The sequence below is a fragment of the Ambystoma mexicanum genome, chromosome 12 (genome assembly GCF_040938575.1).
Source record: "Ambystoma mexicanum isolate Mex_15411 chromosome 12, UKY_AmexF1_1, whole genome shotgun sequence".
NCBI lineage: Eukaryota > Metazoa > Chordata > Amphibia > Caudata > Ambystomatidae > Ambystoma > Ambystoma mexicanum.
In genome coordinates this window covers 461395348-461417096 of record NC_090936.1, presented here as the reverse complement: position 1 = coordinate 461417096, position 21749 = coordinate 461395348, and the positions used below count along the sequence as shown (strand labels likewise).

Genomic DNA, 21749 nt, shown 5'->3' with positions numbered 1-21749 from the left:
GGAATTAGCACATTTCTGCAAATTCTCCCTAACATGCACTTTTGCATTTGACCACATACTGCTTTTTAGAGTACCATAATCTCATGGCACAGCCATTTTAGAGTGTTTCACCGGTCCTTTGACCATCTTGTATTTTGGCCATCTTCCTGTCCTCCCAGGGTCGGATTTGCCATATATGGTAAGCTCTTTTCCAGGGAAAGTGTGTGTATAAGTGTGTGTGAATATATAGAGAGATATGGTGGCCAGAGCCTTTCCATAATTTGACAGCCCATGCCTGTTTGAATGGTCCAGATGCCTTTCATTTGTGAGCTTAGGAAGTGTGGAGGCGTCGGGGAATGGGTTGGAGACAGGGACGGACTTCAGCACGAATCCTGGATAAAATGAATACTTTTTCTGCAATTCAAGAGCTAGTCATGAAGAGCCACAACTCCTATGAAGAGGAACATCCTGCTGAAGATCCAGCGAAGCACTGCTCCTTTGCTAATCTCCAGGAGGACATCAATGGTGCTTCGACAGGCTGGAGCAGTGTGAACAACCAATCTCAAATCCCTGCTTTAGGATGCTGACCTTTGAGGCCTTTTGAAGACATCCCGGATCCATCCGGTCGCCTGATCTGCTTCCTCTGGGGATACCTCATTTCATCGGTCGGCATCCCGAGTTCCAACTTGGGACTCTGAAGACTTAACTTGTGAAGCAAGAGGCCTACTCCCCCCCCTCCCTCCTCACCCCCTTCAGTTGAAACTAACCAGCATTAAGTGGGGCCTTGCAGAACTAGCTTCTTTGATTCTGCCATGAGGGTCGTCTTCCACCATTTCTTCAAAGTGGCAATCACTCATCTGCACCTGAATAGTGTACGGGGCGTCCTCAGAGGTTGACACCAGGGTGGGCCTTTCTTCATCGACCCAGGGTTGTCCAGTCCCAGGAACAATCACACCAGAGCATGGAACCATCGACTAGCCAGATTGAAAATCCTGATGCCGAAAGTGGCCTCTGCACCCTAGACTCCGGGATCTCTTTCAATTGAACCAAGACACACAGCACAGAGCCCCAGCAATTTCAGGAGCCGTCAAAGTGGTCCCTGAGTAAATCCTAGTACATGGGGTGGATTAATATAACTATAACTACCCACCCTACCTCCATAGGGTTTAACAAGCGTAAAGTCCATGCCCTACTTTTCCCTTTCCCGACTCATCAGTGGGAGTACTGGTCAAGGATCCTCCCTTGGGCATTCCCTACGGTGGTGGGATTAGTAAGATTTCTCCAACTACGAGATACTTCCAACTGTGGCTGGCATTGCCAATACTTGTTCAGACGCTTTCAAAGACTCCTATACTGCTGAAAAGAACTGCATTGGTATCTGTGACTCTAAGGGTACTAGGTCCCTTCTTTTTTACCTAGAGAAGTACTTTTGTAAGGTGCAGTACTTCATTTCATAACACTGTGTACTGTTTCCCCAACTCCTTTCTTCCCTGCATATTAGTTATGCAATTTGGTTCTTACTGAACTTATTTATTCACTTTCTTTGCTACACTACAGTTGCGAAGGTAGTTTTAACTGTGCTCCAAGTGTGAGTATGCTGTAGCCGGACCACCCCAAAAGCAAATGTGTTTATAATAGTATGGAATGTTTAGTGTGTTAATTATCTGTGTTTTTGTAATGCTAAGCGTTTGTTCAAGGCCTAAATAAATAATTGTATTTTAATACATCCTGCCTAACTTGTGTTAATAAGAGTGCTATTTATGTGGTTAACTGAACACTTGGCTACTCTAAGCCTTGCTACCAAGTCACACTAACCAGATCGAGTTTGGCAAGACATTAGTGTCTTTCCCTGTTCACCAGCATAGGATGGCCTCACAGGGTCTGTCAACCATGCTGATTCTGAAAATCTATCTCAACAGTGATCTTTAATAGAATGAAGTCAGTAAGCAGCTACTGATTATAGTGAAAATACAGGTTAGGGTTATCCCAGCTCCCTGGGAGCAGCAGAGGGGGTAACCTTCTGGCTGGTAATGACAGGGGGACTTGGGGGATCCCAGAGGAGGCGATCCAGACCTAAGGTCAACAACTAATTGTCCTTTGCTGTAATGATGCTCAGGTAACCCACAAGGTTGGGAGCAGTCAGTCACATTGGCAGTCCCGCAGAGAAAGGTATGCACAAAGAGTCACCAGTGTTAAAACAGGACACAAAAGGCCTGGTGGTAATGGAAGGATCGAATTGGCGAGGCATTAAGGTCAGCAAGATCACAGAAGATGACCCTTCATGGTGGTTGATGGCAATACTGGCACTTTTGGACAGATCATTGAAGTGTTGTACAATCCTTTGACCCGAACAACATTATTCGATTCCTTTGCAAAAAGTAGGATAGTTGTGAGCAATCCCACAACCAAGCATGCCGTTTAGACAATTTCATTTTAGGGAATTCTGTAGGATCTTTTTAGTTCCCCATGGACTTTCTGCTTTTTCAATCAATTTATTTTTGGATCACTGACCTATTTTTGGTGGTCAGATGAACATCTTCCGAGGTCCCCCTGCCATGGCAACCTTTTTTCACTCATTAAGTGGATATGTTCCTGTGTCCCTCAAAAGGTGCTCAGGCCCAGGAATGCTTCTTATGCACCACATTTGCTCCCTAGGGTGAAAGCGTGAGGTCAAAAACCAAGGCAATTACACTCAATGCCTGAAGAGCAGAGCCATTGGTGTCTCCTCTTTTGTGCCGGGGAGGAACATAAAATAACTGAAGTCCATGAGGAGAAAGAGTAAGGGTGCAAAACTAAAGCCTGTACTGGACCACAGAGAAGAGGACCGAGTCTAGAGGCAGGGCCACGCAGACGGCGTGATTCATGGAGCAAATCCTGAGCCTGCAGGAATACTGAAGAGTCCCGGAAGACAGCGATCTCTAAGAACTACTGACTGCCGAGCAAGCGAGACAACACCGTAGATACAGCCAACCGGCATTGAGCAGTTACCAGGCCGAATTCCTGTCTGTTGCAGACAGGAGGAAACCAAAGCAGAAAGACCTTAGCACCAAGACGTCAGGACCAAGGTTCCACAGCAAACGGAGAAGCAGTCTCCCTCGACAAGCAACACTGCACAGAACCAGGTACCCGGCTGGCAGGGACAAGAGGGAAGAGGGAAGGAAACTATACAAAATCCAGACGGCCTGAGAGCCGGAATGGCCCAAGCCAGGCTAAGCCACAAGTTACCCCACGAGGGGGTGGGGTGAGTGATACAAAATAAAGATGGCTTTCAAAGCCAGCTAGCGCCCATGCCAGACTGAGCGGCAAGATACCCAACAAGGAAGTGAAAGCAACAGGAAACCCAGATGGTCTGACAATGGATAGCCCATGCAGGGTTGAGAACCCAGGTATCACCAGAGAGATGACAACAGTGCTAAACGGAGGGTATTACCCAAATTGATCTTTTACAAACCATTGTATGGTAAATCTGGCTGAATTTGACAAGTATCATTTGTTCGTTTTGTAAACGATCAGTTTGGGTAATCACAACCAAACATGGGGAGAAGGTGTTGCAAGGGTTTCCCCCGCTCCCCATGCTTGGTAGTGATGGCTTTTGGGGGTAGTGCAGGTTTGGAGGCAGGGGATGGGAGAAAAAAAAACAGCAGACACTGCAGCGTGGGATCTAACCTGCGTAGGAGGGATGGATCCGCCGTTGCAGGGTTAGAAGATGAGCAGACAGCAAAAAGGTAAGTAGTGGGTGGGTGGGGGAGTGTATGAGGGTGGGTGTTATTTTTTTTGTTTTGTTTGGGTTGGCAAAATTGGCTTTGCGTCTGAATCAATCAATTCAGCCGTTAACAATTGTGCCATAGCCAAACCGTATACATCCAAGATGAGACACGCAGAAGAACCCGAAGGCCCACGCTAGGCTAAGAGATGCAATAACATTGGAGAAACTGAAGGGGTGAATAAGAAACCGATTTGAAACATAAACCCAGAGCCTGATGTACTAAGCAACTAGCTTGTTTACAGGACCAGTCACTCCAACTGAACAAATTCTTTTAATTGACTAGGTCATTAGTGTGGGAGTCCGGAATCACCTTTTCTAGAAAGAGATGGGATAAAGAACTTATTTTGAACTGTAGCAGCCGGACAAGGCCTGAAAGAGAACCAAAGACCCAATTGGGTGGGGGGCCAAGAAAAAGGGCAAGTCATTCTTTTCTAGGCTAAGTTTGTGTTTCCTTTGTTATTAGTGGTAGGGTAAGACACCAGAGTAAATTAGCTGTTGAATGTTTAAGACATCCTGACGAGCACCAGCTTTTTTTTAAGCCTAGGGAAAATCATAATCATAGCTTAGGGATAGTTGATGCATTCTTTCCTTTAATAAAACTTCCAAGTTTGAACCATGTCTTATTGTCCATCTCCCATGTCTGACTCACGGCACATTCGACAAAAACAAGGATCAGGGGCGTCAGGCCAGTTCTACAGCTCAGTAATTTCACTCAACTTTATTCAAATCACTACTAACTTAGGTATTAGGAGTTTCTGAAAATCCTTGGATTCCAAAACCTCAGTTTGACTTCATAGTTCTATGCTGCTTTTCCCATTTAGACTTGATTTGCCTAGCACCTTCATGTCTTTAATGTGTGCACAGCACCAGCAAGGCATGCAGACCCATATCATCAGGTTTACCTACAACCAGTCCCGGCTTTATAGTATATTCTATATAGTGTATTCTGTGAAACTTGGTCCTATTTACCACCCCCTCTCCAAATCACAACTAACGACCTACAAGCCAGAGTACAGAGATTTCACATGGCTTAAATAAAATTATACTGGTAGAAGGAATTGGGCTGTGAACAATTTCTTTAAATTCTTACCGTTTTATAGCTCCACGGTCATTGTAAGCCACCTTTAGTCCTTGCCAATTAATGGAAACAACTCATCATTTGCCAATAAACTCAATGTGTTATAGAAAATGCAGTAAACTCACCTCCGCATGAGAGTTCATCTTGTAGCAGAACCAGATGCATTGGGCAGGAGCAGCGAGTGGTCCCATCACCTTTTACAATACAAATGTGGGTACATCCACCATTATCCCGGGAACATGGGTGCTCTTCTGTAGAGGTATAAAAAGAAAGTCAAGTCGCAATAAGCACATAAAAAACCTGACTTATATTACATTTTGAGGGGACAATTTTAGCTGCAATCCGGTTGGGGACTTAAATGCACAAAGATCCAACTTCATGAAGAAGATTGCTAACAGACAAAAACAAAGACAAATTAATAGAATACATTCCTCAACTGAAAGGGAAATTTGGTCCAATGATTTTTAGCTGGTTTCCCAGCGCTGCAATTACTTTTTTTAGAGGCCACGGGAGATTGACATGGTACCAAAGATCAATGCAATTGATTAAAAATAGACGAGGGGGTGGGGGGGTACAACTCCAGGACCACAGAAAAACATTGCCCGGAACTGAGGCATTTAAGGGGACTCCTGCAAAGAACAAAGGAACCAGTTACTTATTGTTCTCCAGCATGGGTCTGGCAGGGATTCACACGCTCATGAATATTCCCAGTTGTCAGGTCGGGAATCCTCAGTAAAAGAAAAAAAAGTTTCACTTTAACTTACAAACTGTATTTCTCATCTAAAACAATCTGTAAACTCTGGGTCATATTGCCCCCAACCAATGAGTGTCCTCTCCCTAAGCTCCTCCTCTGGCAGGCATCTTCAGATTTGGGAAGCACGTAAAGTAGCAAAATGACAAATAAGAGCCGCAGAGGGGCAGGAGGGAGGGTTCGCATGTAAATCCATGCCATACCCAGGCTGGAGAACAATAGTTACAGGTAAGTAACTTGTTCTTTCTCCAGAATGGGGTCTGGCATGGATTCACATGCTCATGAATTAAGAATACATAGCAGTTAAACATTACACAACCACGGGAGGTGGCAAGGTTCAACAGAATAAATGACTGAACTGCGGAACAGGCTCACCTTCAAGTGAACAAGTAGTGCTGCACTGCTTGGCCGACCCTGGACTCTCCTCTGTAATCCCTGTCGCCACAGTAGAATCTCGTGAAGGTGTGCATGGACCTCCACGCAGCAGCCCTGCAGATGTCCAGCAGGGGCACACCAGACAGGAACGCCGTAGTTGCAGCGATCCCTATGGTGGAATGGGCTCTCGGATGGCCTGGCAGTGATTGGTTTGTCAACCGATGATGCTGTGTGATACAGCCAGAGAGCCACCTTCAGCTGAAGCCTTGGACAAGACCTTCCCAGGGTTCACAGGACCAAAGTTCACGAATAGTTGAGACGTCTTCCGGAAACTCTATGTGCGTGCCTCTTAGAACTTCAGAGCACGAGCCACATCCAGTGAGTGCAAAGTCCTTTCCGCCGGCGATGAAGGAAAGTTTCAGAAAAAACACAGGCGACACCAAAGACTCCATGTTGAATTCGGAAAGAACCTTTGGCATGAAGGAGGGATGCGTTTCCAGAACCACCCTTGTGTCGTGAAAAGTCAGATACGTCTGTTTGCAGGATAGGACCTGGATCTCACCTCTGTGAGAGGAACATGAGAGGGGTCTGATGCATAGGCTTGAAGGAGACCCTGATAAGCCTTGTCAGCACCACGTTGAGTTCCCATGCCGGGGCAGGAACATTCACCGGCAGGAAAGATCAAAACAGTCCTTTGAGGAACTCCTTGACTGGAAGGTGTGACCTAAGAGAAGACAGTCCTGGAGACCTGGTGTAGCGGGAGATGGCCACCAGATGCACCTTGATAGAGGCGTGCGCAAGCCCTGCCTTGGCTAAGGACAAGTATGGAAGAATTTGCAAGACTGTGAATCTCAGAGGGATGATCTTCTGTGACTGGCACCAAGTAGCGAAACACTTCCACTTGTGCCTTGGCAAGGACCTCCCTGCAGTCTGCTGGCAACTTGCATCCTTCGAACTGTAGGGCTGCAGGAGGCAAGGCCTCCGGTTTAGCGATCCTGGATCGTGGTGCAGGATTGCACCTCCTTCCCTGGTGAGCAGATCCGCTACTGCCGGCAGCTTGACCGGTGGTGACGCTGAGAAGGTCCAGGTACCAAATCGGCCTCGGCCACATCGGGGCAACAAGTATCATCCTGCATCGGTAGTTGATTGATGACTCGCAGCCGGGGAGGAAACAATACTGGAACAGGCTTTTCCATGGGAAGGAGAACACGTCCCCATGCTCCTCGGCTGGTGGAACCTGCTGGCGAAGTCCTGGCATTTGGAGCTCACCGCCGTTACAGATTGATCTGGGGTCTGCCCCACTTGAGGAAGATGCGGTCCACTTGATCCTGCTGAAATTCCCACTCGTGGCAGTAGCGCAGCTCCCTGCTGAGGGAGTCTGCGATGGTGTTCTTGACTCCTGCCATATGAAAAGGGATGAGGAACATCTCTTGGTCGACGGCCCAGAGCCACAAGTCCTGCACCTCGGTGGGGGATCGGATGCCCCCCTGCTTCCTGATGTAGAACATCGTGGTGGGGTTGTCCATGAAGATCCTCACCACTTTGCCCTTCAGGGACAGAAGGAAGACTTGAGGGCCCAGAACACTGCCCGCAGCTCCAGGATAGATATTGATGTGGAGATCCTTCTCTTCTGGCAGCCACAGGCCTCTGGCGTGTAGATGTCCGGTGTGGGCCCCCTAACCCTCCAGGGAAGCATCCATGGTGACCGTTTCCTGGTAAGTATTTCTGAAAGCCTGAGCCCCGGGCGTCATTGAAGTGGACGCCCCACCACCTTATTGCTCGACGGAACTCCTCATCGAGGAGGATCTTGTCTGCAAAGCTTCCAGACACTTGTATTCAGCGAGCATCCAGGAACTCCTGAAGAGGTCGCATCTGTAGCTTGCAGAGCCGGATAAGGTAGATACACAAAGACAGCATACAGAGCAGCGACTTGATTGTCCATACCGTGGTGGTCTTCAGCGACAACAGGTGCTGTACCTTCCCCAGAATGGCAGCTACCCTCTCCCCTGAGGGAGATGGCAGGCAGGAGACTGTGTTGAGCCTGGCTCCCAGGAACATTGCTTTCTGCGATGCAATCAAGCCGGACTTTGGATAATTCACAGACAATCCCAGATCCGTCAGCAGCTGAACGGTCCTTGCCGTGTGCCAGACGGCCACTTCCCTTGACTTTGCCAGGATGTGCCAGTCGTCGAGGTATGGGTACATGTGTACACCCTTTAGACGTAGATGGGCCCCCACTGGTGCCAGGCACTCCGTAAACACCCTGGGTGCCGACTTCAGGCCGAAGAGGAGGGCCTTGAATTGGTAATGTCTTCCTTGCACCACGAAGCGTAGGAACTTCTGATGCTTCCCATGGATGGGAACATGGAAGTACGCGTCTTCCAGATCCAGCAGCGTCAAGAAGTCTCCTTCCACCAGTTGGCCGAGCACGTGCTGCAACATGACCATCCTGAATTTTTGGGACTTGAGGTACTTTTTGAGACACTGCAGGTAGAGAATGGGCCTCCAGCCCCTGGTCTTTTTATTTTCTAAGAAGTATCTGGAGTACACTCCTGAGCCCCAGAGTCGTCTTGTAACTAGCTCCATTGCCCCCTTTTGTAGCATTGCCCGTAGCTCCTGCAGGAGCCAAGGTATGTGCTGTTCCTGCCGGGCCACCGGAGGGATACGATGACATTTTTGCTTAAACTCCAGGGTATTTCGGTGGGCGACAGCGTCCAGCACCCATCTGTCGGCGATCTTCCACTCGCCGACGAAACTCACCAGCCGGCCTCCCACTAGGGTGCATGAGTGGGGGCCCGATGTCTTGGCCGGTCAGTCCTGCTTTGGCGCTTGCGTCCTGCCTTGAGAGCGATGACGGCGCTGGCAACCTCCACCGAAAGCCTTGGAACGGCCTCTGTAGGCCTCCTGGGCCATGGACCAGGATGGTTGACGGTACAATGAGGAAGCTCCATCGAAACACTGTCGATCTGCTGGACTTTCCACCAGAGGCGCTAAAGGACAGGCAGTGGTGCTGAAGATTGCCCAGGGCAGGAGCCATCTCAGTGTCAGTCTTGATGTCCTGCAAAGACTCGTCAACTGTCTTCCTGAAGAGGCTGTCCCCGTTGAAGGGCATATCCAGTACTCTCCTCTGGACCTCCTGGCGGAAGTTTGTGGCCTTCAGCCAGCCTCAACGCCAGAGACAAACACCATTCCCATCTGTCGGAAACCTGTGTCTGCGATGTCCAGGGACACTAATGGAATGGTCGGACATGGCCTCCCCTTTTGTCGTCAGGAAGGAAGTCCATCCAGGAGGGGTAGCACTATGATGGTCATCTTCTTTGCCTCGCGCCTCTGGGAGAGGAAACCTTCCCGTTTGGTCTCTTCAAGTGTCAGCTGGAAGAGTTGGGAGACTCTGGGCAACCATGGAATGAAACCACCCCGCTTTCTCCAGAGGGGACGCCCTCGCCTACTGGCGAGCCGCCCACCGCGACAATGTCGTCACTGTGTCCGTTCGCGTGTCCTGGTCCCTGAGGGGGATGGGAGGGAAGAGCGAGGTTGATAAGGCGGTGCTGGGTGGCGCTTCCTCTTTTTCACCGTAGGTTGATCCAGGGCCACCGGGATCGCAAAAAGCCACCGGAGTCGGGGGCATCCTCTTCTGAATTTACAACACAACGTGTGCAGGGTCGAGAGCATGTCCAGCAACAGCTCTTGGAGGTGGGTCGGCAGGCTTACAAGGCCTGCGCCGCAGGCATTTCCATCGTCGTCCCAGTTTCCGCTGTCTCAGTCGGCGTTTCCGTCGTCCTCAACGTCCACATAGATTGTGTGGTCTAGATTGGAGACTCCTGGTCTCCCCCCGCCCCCATTTTGTTAGCATCATGAGGGTTCGGATTCGGGTTTAGCTCCGGCATCCTCTTTTCCGGTGTGCTCTGCACAGCCCCGGGCATAGGCCTCCCGCCCTTCAGGGGCAGGGACAAACTGGTTGCAGCCAGGGCTACCTTTACCAGGTCAGCCTTTTTGGCCTTTGAGAGAGCAGCCGCTACCAACTCTATAGTAGTCGACGATTTCTCCTGCGGCACCTGGGCCTTTTTAGGCAGGTCGGTCGCCTTTTCTTGCACCTTCGGCATCTTGGGCTTCTCCTGCAGCTTAGCCGTGTTGGCCATTTTCTCTGAGGAGGAGCTGGATCAATGGCTGGAGATGGAGGCAGATGGGGAGGTTGAACGTGTCTTGCCCATTGCAGGACCCGCTTGTGCGTCGATCCCAAAGTAGACGGACTTGCAGTGCTTGGCCTGGTCTTGGGTCCCCACGGATGGAGCTCCCTCAAAGGACTTCAAAGCCTGCTCCTCGGACCGACCAGTCCTGGGTGAGGCATGCCCCTGCTTGGGACACGGGGTAGAGGCCTTGACGCTGAGCAACGCTGACAGTCTACTGTGACAATCTTTCACGGTTCTCTTGCTGAACCTGAGGCAGATCTCGCAATCTCCTTCTCAGTGGTCCCGGTGGAGACAGTAATGCACTGAAGGTGTTTGTCCTCTACAAACACGTGCCGCAGTCCACAGCTGGAACAGCGCTTGAAAAGGGAGCTTCCCTCTTTCTTCTCTTCCGACATGGTCCGGAGTGCGGAGTAGGCCCGATGGCCTTCTGGAACTTTCGATGAACACTCGACGATCCTTGCCCTTGAGGGGTGCCGAAATTGACTGACAAACTGATCCCCACTTGCCGGCCGATGTTGACAAAGAGCACACGGGCTATGTTTGATAAAAAGTCCTATTTGATATAAATAGGACTTTTTCACGAAAAAGCGCGAAAAACGTAGAATAGTTCATGGAGCAAAACTGAAAGACACCCAACACTTGAACGTGCTGTAAAAATCTGAAGATGGCTGCTAGAGGAGGGGCTTGGGAAAGGGCAATCATTGGCTGGGGGCAGTATGACCCAGAGTTCAGTGATTGGTTTAAAGGAGAACTAGTTAGTAAAAGAAAAAACTGTTTCACTTTCACTTACAGAGCATTCCCAGCCTGACAGGGAATATTCATGAGCATGTGAATCCATGCCAGACCCCATGCTTGAGAATGGGCAACACCAAATGACAGATAGACGCTTGTTGCAAACTGCCCACAAAGTCACACTGCCGACAAAGTTTCAATCAATGGAATGTATTAGTGAAAATTCCTTAAATTCATAAAACGTACAATACATTTAGATTCAAGATTTTCAACCAGAAATTATACCAAACACTTATTCAAGAACCTAACATCTCATTTAATGTAATTTTTAATTTGTTCATAATTAAAAGTTCTCCACTCTCTCCTTCTCCTCTCACGTCTCTAAGAAGTCTAACTATCAGCTACACCACCTCAGAGCTACTCTACCTTTTCTCACTTTCCCCCCGCGGTTTACTGTCTCCAGAGCCTTGGTTACCTCTAGGCTGGTCTATTCAACAGCCTCTTCCTCAACCTCTCCTCTTCAGCCCTGCACCCTCTACAACTCTCATCCAGAACAGAACTGCAAGACTCATGTCCAGGGACCGCATCTGGTGCTGAAATCCCTTCATTGGCTCCCTGTGGCTGCAAGGATCACGTTCAAGACTCGCTGTATTGTCCACAAGGCTTTCTGGTGCCAGGGACCGACCTACCTGCAACGCTGCCTACCAAAAATACTGTCCCTCACGAGCCCTCTGTTCATCTACCTCCAACCTTCAAGTGAGCTGGTTCTCCAAGCAGAGATTTGAAGGGAGATTCCTATCCTCAGCAGGTGCCTCCTCTGGAATAGCTACCCTGCCACCCTCCATCTTAAACCTGACCTTCTTAAGTTCCGAAACTCCTCAAGACCTTCCTCTTCTCTTCCTTCGCTCTCCTTCTACCCTGCTAACCTAACTCTCTGCTCTCTCCATCTCTCCCTCCTCTTCCTGACAGCCTGCTAAAAGGCCCCCTTGTGTACCTCAGAGTCTCACAGGTCCCAGGCACCCCAGCCAAGCCTCTCTCCCACTTGCCTGAGAACCCTACAGCCACCCACCTTCACGGCACTTACAAATTACCCAAGAGAGTGGCTCTCTCTGCACTTAACGCAGTTTCCACTCACTGGGTGAACTTGGACCTCCCCCTCCCCGTTACCATCTATGAACTTGCACAATCCAAATGCAACATGCCTGAAGAACGTCTGTCTGTTCTCCCATGTCTTTTCCCCTTAATTGCACTGGTAAAACTGCAGAATCGCCGTTGGGCCCATTTGCGGTTTCTCAATTGTTAAATGTATGTTACGCACTCACTCTGCCTGTGCAGACTATTATCGTCTCAGAATTTGAAGGGCTCTGAGCAACTGTTTTGTCCCTCTTGTTCCCACCCTCCTTGAGCACTTTGAAACACTTTCCTGTATATAGGCGCTATATAATTAAACAATACAAGATAGAGCAAGTACTTTTTCTTGAATGAGGCTAGTCAGATGACCCGACTTCACATCTTCCAACACGCTTCGTGTTCACAAACATCTTCAGGGAACGTTATCTAGATTAAAAGAAAATAAATATATGTACAGCCTAAATGTAGCTAAAATAATAGGACTTCTCTGAAAATCCAATTGGCTGGCCACAAGCTATGTGGGTGTAAAAAGGACTGGTATAAAGGCAGTGTACCCACCATGGCAAACCAACTAAAGTGTTGATAACTAAAGCACGCATGTATTAAAATATCCATACTATACCCATACCGTCATGCTAACGCATGTCTACATAGAACAAGGAAATTAGCCACATTCTTGTAACCACCAAATATAACCCTTGCCAGTATCTTCATGCTCAAGTGCCCAAAATTAGAGTGAATACCAATTTTAGAAAAAGTGTGTCAAGTTTGCTCTTTTTCCACCTCACTGCCACTGCAACTTATTTCTTTGACATGTACAAGTCAGTCGCCAAAGGCTACAAATGCATGGGGGACCCGGTCCTCTGTGTAAACTTTTTATGTAGCACTACTGCTTCCCTCATGTTCAGATGAATTTCTAAAATCCGTCCCTCGGGGAAGGTTTTGGAGGCCACCCTATTTATGGTAAACAGGGAAGACACTGAGTAGTTAACCAAAACCTACATCAAGCTAAGGTAGCAGAGCAGGCAGGGTTTAGTCTCAAAAGGTGAGAGAGTGGTCTAGGGCTACAATAAGCCCACACAGACCACAACCAATAATTGAAGTTAGTCAATAAGTATATGAAAATACAATTATTTATTTGGCCTTGCAAGAGGCAGATTATTCCATTCCTTGGCCGCAGCCACTGAGAACGCATGGCCTCCTTTACAAGCCAATCTAAACCGAGGTACCAATAGACGGCAGGACCCTTGGGAGCGGAGGACGCAAGTCGGTAGGTAACGAGTAAACTTGGCCTGCAAATATTCAGCTCCAAAGCCATAAAAGGCCCTGTGCACCATGCAAATAGATTTAAACAGAATATGCTGAGCAACTGGCAGCCAGTGCAACTGGCACAGTAAAGGGGTTATGTGGGCACCAAAGGGGGGATGGAGAATGGAACGTGCCACAGCGTTCTGTAAGAGCTGAAGCTGTCCTATCAGGTAGGCAGGTTGAGCTAAATAGAGCGAGTTACAGTAATCCAGTACACTCAGCACCAGGGCAGCAACCACGGGAGCCTGGTTGCTGACCGGGATAAACGGAAGGACCTTATGAAGGACCCAATGCTTAAAGTGACCGGATTTACATACCGCGCTGACCTGTTCGTCCATAGTCAGGGCGGCTGAGACCCACACGCCAAGATTGCATACTGAAGGTACCGGAACAGGAAGGGGACCCAGGGAGGAGGGCCAAAAATCAGTGGTCCAGAAGCATTGAGGATTGGATGTGCCTACCACAAGAACCTCTGTCTTGCTGGCGTTTAGTTTCAGCCAGTTCTGTGACATCCAACTGCCTACATCCTCAAGGCAACGCCTGAGGCGAGAAGCTGTTTCGGTAAGATCGAGACGAACCAAAATCTGGGTGTCATCCGCATAGGAGTAAAAGCGGAACCCATGAGAGGCGTTAAGGAGCAGGAGATATCGTATATAGATATTAAATAAAATGGGGGCAGGGCCGATCCCTGAGGGACGCCACAGGATAAATGAACTGGGACCGAATGGAAGGGAGGGACACAGATTGTGTTCGGTCTGCCAGGAACCCAGTGATCCAATTTAGCACTAGGCCATCAATCCCTGCCTCCGAGAGCCGGGAGATGAGAAGGGCATGATCGATGGTGTCGAAGGCCGCCGACAAGATCTAATAACAGGACCGCCCTGATCGGCCAGGCACTGCAGGTCGTCCATGACAGAATTAAGTACTGACTCAGTGCCTCTGCCAGGTCGAAATCCAGATTGACCTTCGACCTGGGTGTAAGAGCCTTACCCAGATTCTTTACCTCACTACCTTTCACACAGGAAAAATACCCCAATCATATCAGTCTTTGTCCTGCCTTCGTACCAAGTATGGGGTCGGTTCAAAGTCTACAAAGTAATTTGTTTCTAGGGACCCATAGCCATTCCAATACCGTGGCGGGGGTTAGATTGCGATTGCCCAGTTGCACCCATTGTAGCTCCTTCCTTCCTCTCAAATGGGGAATCAATACCCTTAGTTGTACTGCACAATAGTATAACTTAAAGATCAGGAAGACCCACTCTTCCTTTCTCTTCGGGTAAGATGAGAACTTCATATGGTATCCTCGCCCTTTTCCCCTGCCATAAGAATTTTAGGATGGCTCTTTTTTTTTTAATAACTGTTTATTTGGGTTTATACAACAAACATAGGCATTCAGCAGAAAGTTACGGCAGTATTGACAATAGGAGGCAGCAGGGTCATAGGGGTACCATGGGTACATCCGAGAGACAGAAAAAGGTGGCAGTTCCAGTTTTATCATGCGTCCATGGGTGAGGAAGGGAGTTGGGCAGGGGGAGGAGGTGGTATCTCAGGACACTTCTAGCCATTTCCCCCATATCTTTTCGAATTTTCGGGGGCAGCCTCTCACATTGTAGATGCAGTGTTCCATGGATGCGCATCTGCTCACTTCGTTGCTCCAGCGGTTCAAGCATATTGAGTCTGTCAAGCCCCAAGTTGCAGCGATCAGCCGTTTCCCTGCTCCCAGTGCCACCACTAGGAACGACTTTTCATATTTGGTGAGGTCGACTTGCCCCCAGATTCCCAGGAGTGTCATTTTGGGGTCTTTCGGAATCGGTGGTCCTATCATGTTGGAAATCGTATTGATGCATTCGCTACAGAAGGCCTGTAGCACATTGCAGTCCCAGATCATATGGAAACAGGTGCCGTCTCTCGTTTACATCGGAGACAGGTCTCATGTCCGCCCCCCCCCCCATTTGGCAAGGGCTGTACGAGGGTGGTAGGAGCAGTGGAGTATTCTGAGTTGTATCAGTCTTAGTTTATCTTTGATGCCCATCTCTCGGGGGATCATCAATGAGTCTACCCAATCTTCTGGTTCCAGTTCATCCAGATCCCTTTGCCATCTCTCTTTCAATTTAGGAAGTTCCTTAGTTCCGAAAGAGTTAAGGGCTTGGTAAAGAGTGGACGTGACTTTGGAGGGGATGCGTCGCGGGAGAATGTTGGTCTCCAGGGGGGAGGAAGGAGGTATAGTGGTTGTGTCTGGGAACTGGGTGCATATGGAATGAGCATACTGTGCATGTCGAAACCGGTCCATAGGTGTCAGACCAAATTTGTCGTTCAGGGTTTCGAACTCTAGTAGGCGTCCCTCTTGGATCACGTGTGCCAATGTGGTTATCCCTCGCTTTTCCCAGCTCTCGAAACAGCCGATTCTCTGCATTTCTGGGAGATGTGTGTTGTACCATATGGGTTGGGCTAGTGTTGGTTTTGCTCCCCAGCCAATATGTGTGTGCTTCTCTCCAAGCAAAGCGGATATGAAGTGACATTCTTGTCATTTTTGATACTCGATTGTTGTCGGCGTATAGAGCACGGAGGGGTGGTGCGGGGTGCATAGCCTCTGTCTCAATGCGGATATGTGGTAGTGTAGCTTCAGCATGCATCCATTCGTTTACTACCCCTGTCTGTGTAGTGCTAAATAGTATGTGCGTATACATGGTAGCCCAATGCCTCCCTCCCATACTGAGCGTTGGAGTGGTGAGAGCGATTCTGGGTTGTTCCCCCGCCCTCCAAAAGCAGTGTTCGTAGGTTTTTGTCTATAAGTGCAAAGGTTTCGTGGGGGATGGGGAGTGGATAATTTTGTAGGATGTATAGGAGTCTTGGGAGTGTCATCTTAAACAGGGCTGCCCTGCCCTTTAGTGATAGGGGGAGCGATTGCCAGTGGGAGACGTCCTTGTTAAATCTGTCTAGTACAGGTTGTAAATTTAGCTGGAGGAAGCTATCTAGGGTTGGGCCAATGCTTATGCCTAGGTATGTGAATTCTCGACTAGAGACGCGGTAGGGGCAAGTCTCGGGGATCGCGGCGTCACCTCCCTGAATCGGGAAGTAAATGGTTTTTTGATTGTTTACCTTCAGGCCGGCAAGTCTTCGTATTCCTTGAGGGTATGGGACACAATCTGACAGGAGGTCACAGGGTTGCTAAGATATAGGAGGAGGTCATCTGCATATAACGATAGCCGTCTTCTCCTCCCCCTGGCCAGGCAAATCCAGACCAGTTTTTATTGGAGTATGATTGCCAGTGGCTTGATAGCTAGCAGGAATAGGAGGGGTGAGATGGGGCAGCCTTGCCTGGTTTCGTGGCCCAATGGAAACAGTCTGGAAGTCTTGCCGTTCATTCTCACAGTTGCCTCTGGGGATTCGTAGAGGAGTTTAACACAGTAGATTAAGTCTCGGCCTAAGTTCATCCGGGCCATGATTTCCCACAGGGCCTCCCACCCGACTGAGTCAAATGCCTTTTCAAAGTCGACCGCTAGCAGGGCTAGTGGGTATGGTATCTCTGGGGCCCTGCCGAGCATGAGTTGGACTCTGCATAGATTCATGCGGGTGGACCTGTTGGGCATGAACCCACACTGATCTGGGTGGAGGAGGGACTCGATCACTTTGAGCAGTCTATTAGCCAGTACCAGGGCAAGGACATTGGGCTCTCCATTGATCAGCGAGATGGGTCGATAAGAGGCACAGTCTTCTGGAGGTTTCCCGGCTTTAGGTATGACCACTATGCATGCTCTCCTAAGGTCAAGGGGGAGTGCGCCCTGTTCTTTGCTCCGGAGAAACATGCGGTGCATGTGTCCGGTTAGTGTGTTGCTGAGGCGTTTCCAAGTCTCCACTGGGAAACCATTAGGCCCCGGGGACTTTCCAGTTTGAAGCTGTGCAAGCGCCTCTTGCACTTCATTTTCTGTGATTTCGGTGTCTAGGTTGTCTGCTTGTTGTGCTGAGAGTCTCAGGACCTCGACCCGGTCGAGAAATTTAGAGGGGGTGGGTGTGGGGCTCATTGTGGGTTGGGCACAGAGTTTTTCGTAGTAGGTGGCAAATGCTTCTACTTTGTCAGAGTCTGCCATTAGTAGTTCCCCATCGGGCGACTGGATGGTCCGCACGTATCCTTTACTTTGTTTGTGTCTCTCCAGCCAAGCAAGGGCTTTATTTGCCTTGTCCCCTCTCGTAGATTTGGCTCCAAAATAGCCGGTGAGCGGTCCATGCATTGTCCAGGGCTATATTACTGAGAGCCTCTTGTGCCGTTATCAGGGCTTCTTGTGGGGTTTTGGTTCCCTGCACAAGGAATTGTTCCTCACACTAGCTCACTCGTCTTTAGGCAACCACGATTTTCTGGGTGTGTTTGGAGTGGGCCGACACCGCGGAGGTAGCTTCCCCACGAAGGGCTGTTTTATACGCCTCCCATATCGAGATTGGGCAGTCCACTGAGTCTTCGTTTATTTTGAAGTATTCTGTGGTCTTCTTCTCCAGTTCTTCTGCAATTTCGGGAAGCCCCAGGTGTTGTGTTCAGGTGCCAGGCAGTGTCTGGGTGTAGGCGAGCGCTCTTCAAAGTTATAAGGAACAGAGAGTGGTCGGAGATACCTCTCGCCAGAAACTCAGCGGATACAAGCCTATGGGACATGTTTCAGGGGGATGAAGGATTAGTCGATTCTCGAGAATGTTTTATGTGCACTGGAGTAGAAAGAGAACCCAGCATCAGTGTCGTGCAGTGTTCTCCAGGTATCCGACAACCCTAGTGTCTCGGAAAAAGCGTGCAGAGCGGTCGAGGCGTGTTGAGTTCCGGGTCTCCTGTGAGATCTATCCATGGTGACTTCCATGACTTGGTTGAAGTCCCCCCCCCTAGGGCCCACAGGTCTGCTTCCTCCTCCAACAGTATCTCCTGTAGTTCACTGAGGAGTTCCCTCGAGTGTGGGAGGAGCGTAGGCCGCGATGAGGCCCCATCATTCTCCCCAGATGTCACCGAGTACCACTACGAATCGGCCGCGGGTGTCGGTCCGCACTTTCCTGACCTGCAAGGGTACTCGTTTGTGGATGAGTATCATTGTGCCCCTAGCACCTTTTGTGAATCCAGCTTGGTATGTATGCGGGTAGTTGGACCTTTTGAAGCAGCCATTGCCAGTTCCGATCAAATGGGTTTCCGTGAGGAGGGCTATATCTGGTGAGTATCGGTTGAGGTATTGGAGCACCAGTCTGCGTTTGACGCAGGAGCCAAGGCCATGGACGTTCCAGGTCAATAGGGATAATTTATCGGTGTTCGTCCTAAGCGGCTGAGTCACGTTTCGAGTCATCCAAGAGGATCATGTGTCTTAGTGGCCTCCCGGTCTGTGCGTTGTGACCTCTCGATCCCTGTTTGGTGTTTCCAGCACCTGGGTTCGTCGCTGTCAATGGGCATGTAGTAGAGGTCTGAAGTGTCTGGATGCATCTCTTAAAAGGGGTTGTCTGGAGACTGCCATGTAGCTGTGTAACTTGAACCAGGGTATTGTGGGTATCCCGTTCCCAGCGGTGGAGTGTTTGTACTTTCTGCGCTGAGAGGGGCGGATGTCTTGCCTTCTTATTTTGTAGTTCTGGTTGCCAACGCCCGTAGAACTCCATCCACCCGTAGAACTCCATCCCCCCTGTGTAGGGCCCCCCCCCCCCCAAACTGGAAGCACCTGTCGCCCAAACATTAAACCTTGAACAATGAACTTCTTCAGGATAACCCGGACTGAAGTAGTAGATTTACCACATGGGGGGCAGCGGCTGTGAAGTCAGACCCCAGGGGAGGGAGGGGGTGGGTTATGTTGCAGCCTGGTCATTGGGGTGTGGGGGTTTCATCCGTTTTCTGTGGTGCTCTCGTCGGGGTGCAGTGCCACTTCAGTTTTCGGGCCAGCGGGGTTGAGAAGGGTGAGGGCTGTTTGGACCTGGGTTTCAGTCCAGATGGTCTAGGGGGCGAACGTCGGGTGCCAGGTCCATTAAGGATTTGTGTTTCGAGCCATTCCCATGCCTCTTTGGGGGTGTGGGTAGCGCCCTCATGATGGACTTGAAGTAGTGCGGGGAAGAAAATAGCATATTAATTGACAGGGATTAGAGTTTCTTCTTCACAGAGTCAAAGGATTGACGGGCCTTCTGGACCTCTTTGGTGTAGTCCGGGTAGAACCCAACATGGTATCTGTTGTATGTGATTGGGCCCAAGGCCAGGGCCATCTGGAGGATAGCGTCCCGGTCTCGGAAGTTTAGAAGGTGTGCAATAATCGTTCTTGGCAGGGCTCCGGGGGTGGGTCGCCCAGTGGGCACTCTATGTGCCCGCTCGATGGAGAAGAATTTAGACATTTTTTGGGGGGCAAAAATATGAGCCAGTCAGTCTTCTAGGAAGAGTTCAGTGCTGGGGCCCTCCTCCTTTTCAGGAATACCAAGAATCCTCAGGTTATTGTGTCGTGCCCTTCCTTTGCTGTCTTCCGCACAGTATTCGAGTTGGTCAACTTTCTTGGAGATAGCTGCCAGTTGCTGCTCTAGTTGGCGAACTGTGTCCTCCGTGTCTGGTATCCTATGTTCGGATTCCCGACTCTGGACGACAGATTATGTAGGTCTTGGCAGAGGAGGGACACTTTTGCAGATAGTCCGCCGATTTACAGTTCCAAAGACGCCCTCGAATCGCCAATCGCTTTCATAAGGTCGGTTAGTGAGATAGGAGAGTCCTGGGTTTCTTCCCGGGGTTCGCCACATCCAGGGTTTGTGTCGCGATTCGGGAGGGGCCCCTACTGTGAAGAGGTCCATTTTGCTCTGTAAGGCCTTTCTTTTGACCTTGTCTTTACCCATGGGGCTGTTAAGCGGTCTCGGTGAGGCGCTAGATCTAGACGAGTCATTGGAGTCCCTTGATGGGCCGCCCTTGGTTAGCATTGGGTAGTTTGTGAGGTAGGTAGGAGGCAAGGGAGGAGGGCCCCACGGGTGGGTCTGCGCTGGTGTCTTCCGTGGTTGGAATCCAATGCCTAGGTGGTTGAATGTGTCACCTTGGAGGGAAGTGATGCAATTGTCTATGGGTTAGGCTGTGCTTTTCCCAGGTTTGACCGCCCTCACGCTGCATCAGGCCCACTGGGTGGAGGTGCCTGTTGAGTTGTTGCCTCTGGAGCGTGGCCAGTGGGGGTCTGTTGCGTGTTGTGAAGGGGGGGGGCGGGGCTCATGCGGTGCCTCACCCCAATCTGCAGTGAGTTTAGATTCGGGGAGGCGCTTCCTGATATTCAGCCTGAGGGGTCCTGTTATCCCCCACTGTCACCTCTGTCCCCACTGTGGGTCAGGGCCAGTGTCGATGTCGCTGGCTTATGAGCTCTGCAGGACCCTTCTTGGTGTGCGGGCTGTCTGTTCTGTGAGGTTTTGTTTTGTTCCCCCCCCTCCCCCTGTCCCTTCACTGGTCTTCAGCTGGGTTGATGGCAGCTAGGGGCTGGAGGTACGTTCATTATCGGGTGCCTCTTGGGGGCGGAGGGGTAGTTTCAGTCTTGGGGAGAGAGGTTCCCTGGATGTTCTTTCTCGCAGGGAGGGGGGGGGTCACATGTGTTCCGGGGTTCACCTGTACCTGTGAGAGGGTCCTGGGGTGCCCCGCCATGCTCCGATGCTGTGTCTGGGACCAGTGCAAGGGGACGGGAGGGGGTGTGTGGTCTCTTCAGTCATCGGCCGTCGCTGCTGGGATCAGATGTGTCCCGGACGGCAGAGGCTGGTATCAGTCCTGTTACCTGGCTGTTGTAACTGCCGCAACGGGTATGTTCTCCACAGCGAGGTCCCAGAAGCAGTCTGTGCTCCGAATTCGGGTTCCATCCGGCAGGCACTGCAGGATCCCGCTGTTCGCGTGTGGGTGGGCTGCTCCTGCCGCCTCAGTCCGCCGCAGAAAATGGCAGCAGTCGCACCGCCAGTGATCCTCCCCCCGTTCTATACCCCCCAGGCTCTGATTTTCATCGGAGTTGCAGCGGGTGATGCTCAAGGGGTTACGCAGCACAATCGTGCAATTCCTCTGTTGAAACCGGTCCAGGGGCTAAAGTATAAACAGGATATTTAGCCGTGGCCGCCGGTAGCCGGTTTCGCTAGTTCTTCATGTGCAGCTCGTGCATCCGCCAAGGAGGTAGGATGGCTCTTTTTACTTCCCTAAAGAATGTCTTCGGGAGTTTTAGGGGGAGCATTTGAAACTGATATAGAAATCTTGGTAGACAAACCATTTTAACTGCGTTAAGTCTCCCCATCCAGGAGATCTTAAGGTTTTGCCATTTCGCCACATCTTTATGGAAGCAGGCTGGCAGCTGGGGGAACTTCGCTTTGTATAGATTCTCTAATTTTTTTGTCAAATTTATCCCTAAATAGTGTAAAGTGTTGTCCTCCATCACTAGGCCAAGCGACGAGTGTGGTGGCGTATTCGGGGGCGAGTTCCTGTAGTGTAAACAGTAAAGATTTGGACCT

The 21749-nt window shown here is 50.1% G+C and overlaps 1 protein-coding gene across 1 annotated transcript in view; it reads right to left on the bottom strand.

Annotated features, from left to right (window-relative positions):
* LRP6 (LDL receptor related protein 6) overlaps positions 1 to 21749 on the bottom strand; it is a 1542295-nt gene that overhangs the window by 192194 nt on the left and 1328352 nt on the right. The window contains exon 17 of the mRNA XM_069628714.1: positions 4949 to 5074. Coding sequence (XP_069484815.1) covers positions 4949 to 5074 — 126 coding nt within the window. The remainder of the gene's footprint in view (positions 1 to 4948; positions 5075 to 21749) is intronic.